Source organism: Atractosteus spatula, chromosome 11, assembly GCF_055471065.1.
Source record: "Atractosteus spatula isolate fAtrSpa1 chromosome 11, fAtrSpa1.hap1, whole genome shotgun sequence".
Taxonomy (NCBI): Eukaryota; Metazoa; Chordata; class Actinopteri; order Semionotiformes; family Lepisosteidae; genus Atractosteus; species Atractosteus spatula.
This window is the reverse complement of record NC_142716.1, coordinates 38755976-38768417: the sequence shown is the minus strand read 5'-3', so window position 1 is coordinate 38768417 and position 12442 is coordinate 38755976. Positions and strand designations below refer to the sequence as shown.

At 40.8% G+C, this 12442-nt stretch overlaps 1 protein-coding gene across 1 annotated transcript in view; it reads left to right on the top strand.

Moving 5' to 3' along the window:
* myo15b (myosin XVB) overlaps positions 1–12442 on the top strand; it is a 66614-nt gene that overhangs the window by 17579 nt on the left and 36593 nt on the right. The window contains exons 21-23 of the mRNA XM_088928333.1: positions 605–722; positions 890–1065; positions 1888–1978. Of these exons, the coding sequence (XP_088784459.1) occupies positions 605–722; positions 890–1065; positions 1888–1978 (385 nt within the window). The remainder of the gene's footprint in view (positions 1–604; positions 723–889; positions 1066–1887; positions 1979–12442) is intronic.

Here is a 12442-nt window from a genome sequence, read left to right as displayed (position 1 = left end):
TGTCCTTCTTTTAATCGTAGTTCTTTCATTGCATGATTGCATTAACTGTATATTGATTTTTGCAACTTCATATATTATGACTGTAGCAGTAAAATCAACTGCAATTATTGTCCCCAATAATGATTTTAAATCAACTCTTGTTTCCTCAACCCATAATAGGCTTATGAGAGCATCGCATGAACATGGAATAGGACTGTCTCAGACATTAGCGTTATCAGATTAGATGGTTCACAATGGGGTTTTTACATCATTCATTTTCAGTGAATACTGTTGCAGCTTGAGATATGTGAGACCATTCTCAGAACTGTACATCCTGAAAACACTGATATAAAACACTGATAGTCCTCATATGCCAATGTCCATTCTCAGATATGGATGTAATGATCAATTATCCAAAACAAGCAAATACAGAATGATCTGTTTTTGTATAATAGGTCTATATGTAGTGGAGTCTCTTCCATTGGATCTTAAATCTGTAGAAATACAGTAGGTTATTGACTGATGTCTGGGAATGGGGATGTTTACTGCATGTTTGTCTCAACCCATACACATGTCTGCAATATCTAACACATCATAAGAGTCACAGTACCTCCCTCCCATTCAGGTATGGTCCTTTGTTGCCAGAGCGTCCTGCACACTTGTCTGAGAGAGAACAGTGCGCCGCCCTGCTGGAGAGACTGTCAGGTGCAGAACCAGGACACTATCAGCTCGGGCTCACCAAGGTACAGTAGCTGGGCTGTTGCTACCTGGTGTGTACCTCTGATTTGAATAAATATGGAGGGGGCTAGGTGGCCAAACAAAATTTACCTGAACTTCACACTTAACCTGTGTCGCAGAAGTAGGGAATTTGTTGTTAGGAAGGTCTTGGGCATGACTTTCTGTCGAACAGGTGTTCCTGAAGGAGGCACTGTACCAGAAGCTGGAGGAGCGCTGGAGCCACACCCAGACCTGGGCAGCCATCACCATCCAGAGGAACATCCGCGGCTTCATCTGCCGCCGCAACTTCCGTTTCTTCAAGCAGAAAGCCATCACCATCCAGGCCCACATCCGCGGACACCAGGCCAGGTGAGAAGGGAGGGGGGAGCTGTTCAGATCAGCAGGCTGAGGATCGAGTGTGTTGAGGTGGGGCAGAGAGAGAAGTCATCTGGTCAGAATTTCACCCAACCCCAGCAAGGATGGAATCAGACTAACCTGGTTTGGAGGGAAAGGACAGTTAAAATCCCCAATAGCAGGGCTATTGTAGACAGACAATAGTATTTAAGTATTAAATACAAATTCTCTAAGTATTTTTTTCTCTCTGGCCAGCAGGGGTCAGCTGTTCTGTATACCTGTGAGTCTCCAATACATTCCCAGAGTGCATCAGGGCCTTCATGATGTAATTCCAGCTGAATTAAATTCTTAACTCATTGAACAAATTAGGAAGTTTATCTTGCTCTGTAGCCACTAACTGAGAACATTTAACAACACCAAGACAAGGCTGGAGTCCACAGATCTCAAATGATTGCAGAAAATAGATGTTTTGGATGTACACTAATGTTGTATTGTATATGCCAATTTCATGACACCAATACCAGCAGTGCAATTAAAAAATGCACTTCCTCATCTGGGTGGTAGGACGTCAATGTGCTTAAGTTAGTCTCCAGTGTCTTTTTAGTTGTCAGGTTACTTAATTTGATAGAACTTAATTTCTGTAAAGAAAAAACCCCAACTGTGGTTGTTTGTGTTGTCTGTGTTTGTGCCTGTGTGTGGGTCATGAAACAAAATGCAGGTGAATGTAAACTACAGTTAGGAGCTCCAGGACGTCCCAGATGTTATTTTTAAGGGAGATGCTAATCTGAAAAGGAGCTCTGCAGAGGAGCAATGAGTGCCTTCTCTTTGGGCCTGCAGGAGGTACTATAAGAGGCTGAAACAGTCCTTCAACCAGTTCTGGGCTACCATGATGATCACAAGAAACACCATCAAGAGGAAATGCTGGAAGGTAGGAGGCAGCAGTGTTTATGTGGAGGAGATCTGTCCATTAAAGCACCATATTAAGTCCTGCTGACAAGGTCTGGAGGATTTGGAATTCCTTGTTCTTTTTTTATTCTGATCAACCTCTTTGGCTTGTTGGCCAGAGGACTAGTTAACAGAAAACAATGGATTTGTATATAACTTGTCAGAGATCTGGGGTTATCACATAAATGTAAGCAGAAGTGAAGAATATTGCTAGCACAACATACTGTGGTTACCATTACCTACTTTTTAGATATTGCAGGTTTTACTGCAATCAGGGTAAAATAACTTTTCTTAAAGGTACAGCAACATTTTCTACTGTGATTTGAACCTACAACCCTTTTCTTTATATGTGAAACCCATTCACTGCTTATCCCCAAATCTATTTTAATAAAATAATGAGCTAATCATCCTCTAAAGCACTGCCCACCATTGTTACTAGGTACATTTTTTCTGCCACTTTAATTTACTACCATTTATTTTTGCTGAGTAGTACAGTAGATGTAAACTGAGATCATATCAGTATGTGTGTATTCAGCTTACAAAACATACACTGTATGCACAAAAAGGCGAATTGATAAAACATAAGACCACATTGCTCTGAGATTAGGTGAAGAACTAATTCATAATTGTATCCATAATTCATTGCATCCTTTTGAAAACTTCACCAAGTGACTTACTTTGCTCTGTCCATTAGTTATGGCAACAGGTTTTTGAGAGAACATTATGAATAATTGTTAACCTCTTAACCTGTCTGATTTTACATCTTTGTCCTTAAACAAACATCACTCTTTTAACTAAGGAATGAGACGCTATCTGATGACTTTTTACAGCAGAAAAGGCTTTTAACCACAGCTGTGTGTCTGAAGCTCTGAAAAGAACCTACTGCTCTCATTGTCTTGAGAAAGTGGAAATTTGGATACATAAACACTGAATGAATTTGACAAATGAGAGACGCATCTGCTACATGCCATGCACTTCTGTGGCCCTTTCATATCTTGCTTTAGCTTTGCAGCCAGAAAAAAATGTTGATCATCAAGCATTCTACACCTTATGTACAAACTGCACGCTGCTGGTTATTGTAGCTGTGAAGGCTACTAGTGTGTTGGGAAATAGAAACTGAAAGCTTACTTTCCATAGGTGTTTGTGCAAATCAGTGAGAAAAGAAAAGATGTGCCTCCAGACAGTATCTGAGCAGAGGATGTTCATTAAATGTTCTTACAGAAGCTATGTATGCTGGATATACAGAAGAAGAATTCCTCTCTCCCCACTCAGTGTTTACTACACTAGAGAGGGCAGCTTTCCAGTCTTCCACCCTGTTCTTTACAATCTTCCTTAGTGGCTGCCATAACCTTTGGTACCTGTGAGTGCCTGTTATTAATGTCTGTTGTGCTGTGTTATTGTTCCCATGAGAGTGCTGTAAATGGTCAGTGAAGTTCCGCTGTGTGAAGTGATATTGCTTTGTAAAGTGACATGTATGACTTATGGGAATAGTGCTGTGAAAGTCTACCCCCTCTCTCCCTCAACATTCGTCTCTCCGCCTCTCCATCCAGAATCGTTTGATCATCTATCAGCTGAATCAGTACATGCCAAGTTCTGCCCTTGCCTTCAGGTGTTTTCCTTATAGTGCTGTAATGGATCATTATATGTCTTTATTCTTATAGCCCAGAGGCACTCACTGGTTGTTTTGGACAGGATATTCTGGTTGTTTTCCTATATGAGTCTTTGACATGGAAATTGAGTCATTAATAGGATTAATAGGTCTAAATCAGGGGTGGGCAGTCCTGGTCCTGGAGGGCTGGTGTGTCTGCAGGTTTTCCAGGTCTTTTCAAAGCAGCAGCATCTGAAGAGTTAGAAGAGGCTGTTAAACTGGTTCCATTAAACCAAGAATGAGTTGATTTAGCTTGTTAAGACGATGGGCTGCTCACCCCTGTTCTAAATCAAAACTGTTTCCATGTCTTTAGACATGGTGAATTCTAGATTGCATATCTTTTACCGTGGTACAGCTGTGGCTTTCTAGGGTCAGAAATGAGTGTCACTGCTGCAGGGTTTTATTGTACCTGACACCCTTAGGCACATAACTCTCTCCTGTCTTGGCACAAGGCCAAGGTTGTAAACACGTCTCCTGTTGTCTTAAACTATCATTTTCACTGTTGCTCAATCAATTCCATTAGGTAACGTAGCAGTTTTGAATCAATGTAGCTTGCACAGGTCCTTTGTTAGAACTAAAAAAAGAGAAAAATAAAGTGACTATTTCAGTAATGTGTATCTTCATTTGTACATAAAACTCAGTACTCAAGGCTTGTGAAATGTTGTTCAGGAGGCCCTGTAAAATTTAGAACAGATCTATCCATATATAGTGTCCCAACCATGTTCTCTAGTCCTCTTACACCTGTAGAAATCCTCTCTGGCCTACTGAGTCGCTGTCACTCTGGTATGGACTTTTTTAAACATGTTGCTTACTTTTTCCAAAACTGAAGAACCACAAACAGAAAATTTCATTTTAATCATGAAAAAGGTGACATGGATGTAAAAATGTATGACCGAACATGACACTGAATGGGGTCGATATTCACAATGTCCACTAATATGCACAAGGTATCTAAATTATACACATGCTGTTCAGTTAGTTCTGTGGTTCTCTGTGCTGTTTTTATTTTCTTTCTGCCATTTCTCTGAGGTTCTTTACATTGTTTCTGAAGTGGCTGCTATAAACATGGGGTACATGTTGGTATCTGATATTTGTCTTCTGTTCTCTCTGGAGATATTGAGACTTTTTACTGTAAAATACTACAAGCACTTGAGCATGCCTAAAACTGTAAGCAATCAAACAGTGGTAACAATCAAACCTGTTAATCAAACAGTGGTGGCTTTGGAGGATTGAAGCAAATCTATCTAGTTTTTCTTTAAGTATGCCCGTGTTGCTTCAAGCTTAGGTGAAATAGAAACCAAACATGATTGTAGCCTATGAGGTTTAGCCGAGGTGCAATTATTGAAACATGATGTAAATAATAACGTTTCAGAGGATGCCAAATAAATTTGACTCTCATGTTTGAATTTCATGAGATAGGAAGTCTTGTATGATGCTGCATTGGTGGTGGTGCTGTGGAGGGAAAAGGGTGTTAGCATGATGATTGCTGGGAAATCATGATCTAAAGGCCTCCGAACCGGGTGATTGGTGAGAACTGTAGTTTGTCTTCTCCCTTTTGTCAAGAATTCCAGTGATCATTCCTTCAGCTTTGCTAGAGCATGACCCTGCCTCTCTGCTCTTTGTGTGCTTTGTGTAGCTTGTGCGTGCCTGCTTTCAATGAGCAGATCCTGGGGAGGCACAATGCGGCCATTATAGTAGTCAGATGTGCAAACACAGAGCAAAATAAAAGCAATGCAGACACAAAAGACTGCTACAGTGTGTGAGTTCCTACTTTTATCCCTCTGTTCCAGTAGTTTAGATTGGCAACTCATCTGATGAGACTTTGTGAAAGGTTTTTATAGATTCACTGTTCAAAACAGCAGTATCAAAAGAATGTCACTCATTTAAGTCGAATCTCACATTTTTAATTAGAGACTGCTTGCATATTAGGCATTATGAAATCTTTCTGTTCAAAATGAGAGTGAATATACAGACAGATGGGATGTGAAATGGTGAGCATGTTCAACACCCAGGCTCTGTAGGAGTCACTTTGTCTTCTGTATGATTTCTTATTATGATCCGGGTGATTGGTATATTCTTGACAGCATTAAGCAGGTGAACCACGGTTCTTGGAAAGGAACATATGGCATTTCTAAAGCAGAAGGACATGGCTTACATTTAACACCTTTTTAAAAAAAATCATGCATGACTTACTGGAAAAAATGAATTGTCTTACGAGCATATTCTATTTAAGAGCTTCAGCGAACCAGGAAAAAACGAGGTGTCCTATAACCATGCTATATTTAAAAGCTCTGACGAACCAGGAAAATATATTGCCGTGTAGTAGCAGTCTGTTTCCCTTAATGACAAACTGGACAACCTGTGTGTCCTGCACGTCCTTCTCCTTCTCCCTTCCTACACCCCGCCCCCTCTCTATTTTCCTCAGGCAATTGCACACCTGCTCCTGGTAAGTCAGTCCCAGCTGCAGTGTAAAGTTCACAGGCTAATTAGAAAGCTCCTCCTAGCCTGAGTTATCTGGCCCTTCTGTCAACCAGCCCAATGGACTTCAGCCCCTGCTGCGACACTATGCCAGCACCCTGCCCTGCCCTGCCTCACTCAGTCTTCACACAGACCTGCCATCTCACGCCACCGCGACAGGTAGGACCCTTCTATTCTACTGGTAGCTGCTGGCTTTCTGAGGGTCCTGTTCTGACATTTCAGAGGGATGTGGAGGTTGGGAGGGGGGGAAATCATCAAGAATTAATACAGTACAAAAAAACCTTGACCTTCTCAGTAGCGAGGTCATTTCAGCCTTAAGAACAGACTAGCGTAATTAAAAATGTGATTGTGTTTTACTGTGACATAATGTAATTTACCATTGATGTAGTGGCTGAACATAGATCTCCTTACTGGAGGACTCTATGTAATGTCATTTACCTGGAAGCAGAGTGATGTTAGATGGCATCTGCACTCAGTGTCCTAACCATCCATACCTAGGGGCTGGGGAAGTGGATGGACATTGTTTTTATTGTACAGAAGGAAAAGACTGAGGAGGTTACACTAATTTTGTGAGAAGCTGAACTAGATTGTAGCTTAACATTGTCGCTCAGTAAGAATAAATGGAAACCACTGTTTGTGTTTATATCCAAGCAGTGGTTCTGTGTACTGATTGATAAATGTAGTTTGTTTCCATAATTCCACATGAAAAGCTCTTGGCCAAGTTTTTTAATTAGTCTGCTGTTTACACTCTGGACTGCTAATGGGTATCTGTGCTTCTTTGAAACAGCAAAAGAAAATAGCATAAGATCCAAAGCATTGCAAACATGAAAGTGAATTGGCAATGGGCTTTATTAATTGAAATATTATGTGCCCCACTTTTCCCAAGCCCAGAATATTTTAAGTGTATTCCTCAATATTAATTGTTGTCTCACTGACAAGCTCTGTCTCACAGAACTAAACTGTGGGAATATTTTTTTATATTCATGACTTCTACTGATAAGACATTTGCTCAATATATGACATTATCTTTTAAGGTGTGAAGGAGTGATCCCAGTATAAACATTTTCGGACAGATTTAGTAACACTGTAAATGTGATGCAGAGCTGTCACCTGGGATTACTGGGTCTTCTGATTGTCTGGTGTACGGTGGCCTTCAGGGCTATCCTCACTAACACAGGACGAAGTGAGGATAGTACTCGGGAACTGGCTGCTGGCTGTGATTGTGGTTTTTCAGCTTCCCCAGTGCTGAAAACAGGTGGAGTAAAATAGGAATTATCTGGTTCTCCATGGATATTCATCATCCATTTTCTAACAGCTTTATCCAGTGCAGGCTAATGGAGGAACCAGAGCTTACCCCCCAAGCAATGAGTGCAAGGCTGGAAATGACCTGGATGGGACGTGAGTCCATTTCAGGGTGCACAGAGGCACAGACACTGACACACACTCACACCAGGGCATTTGGTTTTACAGAAGCCAATTAACTTGCTAGTACATCTTTGGACTGTGGGAGGATACTGGAATTTCCAGGAGGAAACCCGCATGAACTCAGGGAGAACATACAAAATCTAGGCAGATATCCTCCCAGGAATTGAAACCAGGCAACATGGTGCCGCCCTCTCAATGGATATTTTTATATTAAAAAAGTCCATTATTTTCTAAAAACAAAAATTAAAATCAGCAAGTATTACTTGAGAGAGTGTACACACTCAGTTTGGATTGCACATTGCTACATTGCTTAAGACTCTTTACATTCTGTGGAGAACCTGCGGTCTCTGCAGAAATGGTCATCCAGTCACCTACTAGTCAGAAACATTTCTCTCTTGACATGTTGCAAGCTCCAAAGTTCCTTGCATGGAGTGTTGGAGGTGATTGGAGGAGCAGCATGACTCTCGCTGACATCACATGCAAGTTTGTCAAAAGCCAAGATGTTTCTGGCCAACTACTCACCGCCCTAGTCAAGCAGTGCTCTGCCAATTGTGTGCCACCACATGGGGAATCCCAGTCAAAGTTAACTGGTGACATGACCCAGGCTCAAATGTCTGTGTCACAAGACTCAGCTGAGCGTGTTTATTGGTTTAGTCACTCACGAGACTTCAACAATGTCAGCTCTAAGGACTACATAATGTTCAACATTGGAAAAAAAGGGCCGAGACTAACAAAGTAAGCTGAGTGTGCACTTTTTCAAAACGGCTGGAATAAGCAGGACTGCCATGTAGTTAAGCTGATTCTCTGGAATCCAGCAGGAGGAGCGCTGGGACTCTGGGATAAAGAGGTTCTTGAGCGTGTGAGTTACTGAGCAACCAGACAAAATGAACTTTGTTTATAGATAGATACCCCAGCCTGGGAATGTTAAGACTAATATACAGTAGCATTATCAGAGTGTGTCAAGAATCCAGCCTCTGCTGCACACACTGTGAACTAGAGTATTCTAGCTGTATTGGTAGTGATTGGAAAGGCAGAACTTACACACACTGTACACTCCTGCAGGTGACTGTCTAGTCATAAAGGCCACTGTGTCAGGACTCATACAGTGACACTTTAATTGGAAGTGCACGCAGATAGATCTTTACTGTTGTTGAAATGATTCGGCCACACTTATAGGCCTGCATACAGGCCATATGAAACTGCAGCAGCCAAAGCACTGGATTTCACACATTAGGGAAACCCTGAGGGGTCCTCCGGCTTTTGTCACAGCCCACATCACTGTCTCTTTTATACAAAAATGTTGTTTTAGATTTTTGACAAGCTTAAAACATCTACTACTTCTAGTGAGTGACATGAAAACATTTCAAATCTACTACTCCTGGAGCCAGGGTAGTTTTAAATAATCAATTTTGTCGAGACCTTGCCAACATGTTCAAAACCTTCAACTGTTAATTAGATCATTTATGTATAGATTAAGGGCTTTCTTTGGATCAAAAATAACATGATCTCAGGTTCCTCTAGTAACTGTTTTTAATCATAATAATAATAATAATAATAATAATAATAATTCCTTAAACTTATACTGCACTTTACAGGTAATGGGGACTCCCTTACATTGCCATCAATATCGCCATCTACTCCTAATAACCATGGCCTGCAGGTTTTCCATAACAACTATGATGGTCTGGATAATGTGGAGATCCCATGTATTCTGGGTGGCACAATAGGCACCAGTTATTTGATGACTGAGTGTGATGAAAACCAGGGTTTCAATTAGGTAGTGTGTCAAAACTAAATAGCAGCACGTCTTCCAGCTCCACTGTGCTCACCATTTCCATCAACCATTAACTTACTCTCCTCTCCAACTATCTCTACAGTAAATTCCTTTCTTCTCAACAACTCCAACTACCCCCAACAACTCCTTTCACCCCAACTACTAACCCAGGGTACGGAAACTCGTTTAAACACAATGTCCCTTCCACTTGTTTGGATCCAAACAATCACAAATTTGCTTGATTCGATTTGAACATGGAGCAAGCAGAGCTCTGTTAAACCAGTAACACAAGCTGGTGTACATAATCTTGATAAGGATTTTACCAGTTAGACAAAATGTAACATTGGATGTGGATATTTTTATTGATTATGTGCCTCCCTTTTTTTCTGTGTGCATCATCTGCTGACAATAAATAATGTGATGACAACGTGGGACCTGGCATTCAGGTGAATATGTATTTATTTCTCTGGGCTCCATGACACTAGCTATTGGTCGTCACATTCCAATTCTGAGTAAACCTCTGTCTCTGTCTCAGTTTTTCTCTCTGGATGAATGTCTGCAAGACTTGGGCGTGAACTGGTAACATCCTGGTTTTTAATTGGGACAAAGTCCATGGACTCCCTGTGTCAACATGTGGCATCATTTTCTGGCCATCTGTTGCCATAACACCAATGATAACTTTCCCTAATACGCCCAGTATCAATTACAGTGATTTATTTAGAACTGTCTATGATGTAGTGTTCTACATTTAGTAACACAACACACACCTGGAGATTCAGAATATGAGAAATGCTTTTTTCACGATCAAATCGCAGCGCATTTTACAAACCATGCTTACGTGGAATGGAGCCGTGATGACAGGATAAGATAAGGAACGACTATCTAGATTTTCCTCAGTGCAGTCTTGGCAGCTCTGAAGATGTTTTAGATTACCCAGATGAAATAAATGTTATTGTACCATAGAACGCAATACAGAATAGCCCCTATTGAGATGTACAGTATAGACACCTGTTAACTTGTCCATACAGAGCTGTCAGCCTATGGGATTTTTAAAATAACATTAACTTTCAATTGCAAAAATGAATACACTGCTGACAATGACAGTGAAATAACGTTAACAACATAGGTTATTGTGAAAAATAATACATGTAAACATTCATGCTCATGTAAATGAGACAATGGGGAACAAAGCGAACACCAGGAATGTTATATTGACACAGTGTGTCCAGTATTTGTGCCAATGGTGGTCTGCCGGATCAGGGCACAGCTTTCTGAAGCTGTTCAGTGCCCATTAACCACACAGTCCTATTTGTCCACAAACAAAATTGTATTGCCACTATGCTGCAGTTTTCATATAGAGCTGTTTGAATAGGCCAAGGAATTTTAATAGCTTTCTGCAGGTAAACGGAATAGCCCAGTATACGCTCATAGAGATGGGTGGCATAGTGGCTCAGTGAGTGACATTGCTGATTCAGAGCCCTGGGGCAGTTGTGTTCAATTATGGACCTGGGGTGCTACCTGAGTAGAGTTTGTATTTTCTCATTGTGTTCGGTTGGATTTCCTTCATGTGCTCTGGATTCCTCCAACAGTCCAAAACCATTCTGGTAGTTTAATTGGTTTCTGAGAAAAGTGGCCTTGAATTGAGTGTGTGCCCTCTGATGGCCTGTCATCCCATCCTGGGTGTATCCTGCCTGGTGCCCACTGCTTGCTGGGGTAGACTCCTGCTCCCCCACATCCCTGAATTGGATGAAACAGTTAGAAGATTGATGGATGGATGGTAATAGAACAGATATGATAAACTAGAGGACTCCAGGATACTCAGCTTCTGCTGTTGATGATCTGAACCATCAGCTGTCTTCTAGATAAGGCGGACAGGGAAAATATAAGATCTTAAAGAAATATATAGGAAAATATAAAGTTTTTAAAGTCAAATTGGCTTAATTAATACTTTCTCTATTGGGAGCCAATGCACTCATATTTTATTGTCAAGTCTTAAATCATAATTGTTAATTAATTGCATTGTCTTGCTGTTAATCTGCTGTCACTCATTCTATTTAATTAAGAATTATTTTTCTTAATCAGTTATTTTAAGATATATTTAGGATTAGCTGGAAAATATAACCATTTTGTCTAGATCTAAAAAAACATTTTATACCAACAGGACATTGAATCAATTGGATCATTAAAATGACCATCTTAAAAGACTTAAAGATTTAAGACTTAAAAGACTGATTTGTTTTGGTCATTTTAATCTCATCGACTGCTGAAGACAGAACTCTACAGTTGGTTAAAGCAGCCCTCAACAAAGCACTCCAGTTTTGAGTTATTCATTATTAACATTTGCAATCTTTTGTCTGAATACATTTCCCACGTTGCTCAATGTTTGTTTTTGCCTTTCGTGGGATTTGGAATTTGAGAAATGGGTGGGTGTCCACTTTTCTTTTGCACAGTGGAATATCTTTGTACTGGACAGACAGATGTTCCCTTTTTAAAAAGTGTACCATAGTACTTTTATATGGTAATTGCAGGCAGTTTGACACATTTTCTCATTAGTTTGTTTTTCTTTAACAATGTTTCAGTATGGCTCTCCAATATGTACTGAGATTTAATTCTTTTAATATTGCACTGTATGGAGTCGTCACAGTGGCACAGTGGTGATTAATTGTTGGCTTGCAGTGCTGGGGCCCTGGGTTTAATTCTGGAACTGAGGTGCTGTCTGCGTGGAGTTTGTATGTTCTCTCTGTGTCCACACAACCAAAACACATGCTTGTTGGTTAATTGGGTATGGGGAAAATTGGCCTTAGTGAGTGTGCCCCCCCAGTGGACTGACCCATTCAGGGTGTATCCTACCTTGGGCCCATTTCTTGCCAGCATAGGCTCTGGCTCCCCACTACCCTGAACTAGATGAAGTGGTAAAAAGATGGATGGATCATAGTGTATGCATGCCATTATTTCCGAGTATCATACCAAACGTTCTTTTATGAAATCTGTTAATTGCAACTGTTTCTCTGTCGGCCGATAGTAAGCAGAGGCTGATGCAGAATCCTAAATGGCTCTGACGTTCTCTAGGGGTGGCTGCCTCTGTGTGCTTTCTTTTGGTTTTCTCTGGTCGGTGTCTGTGT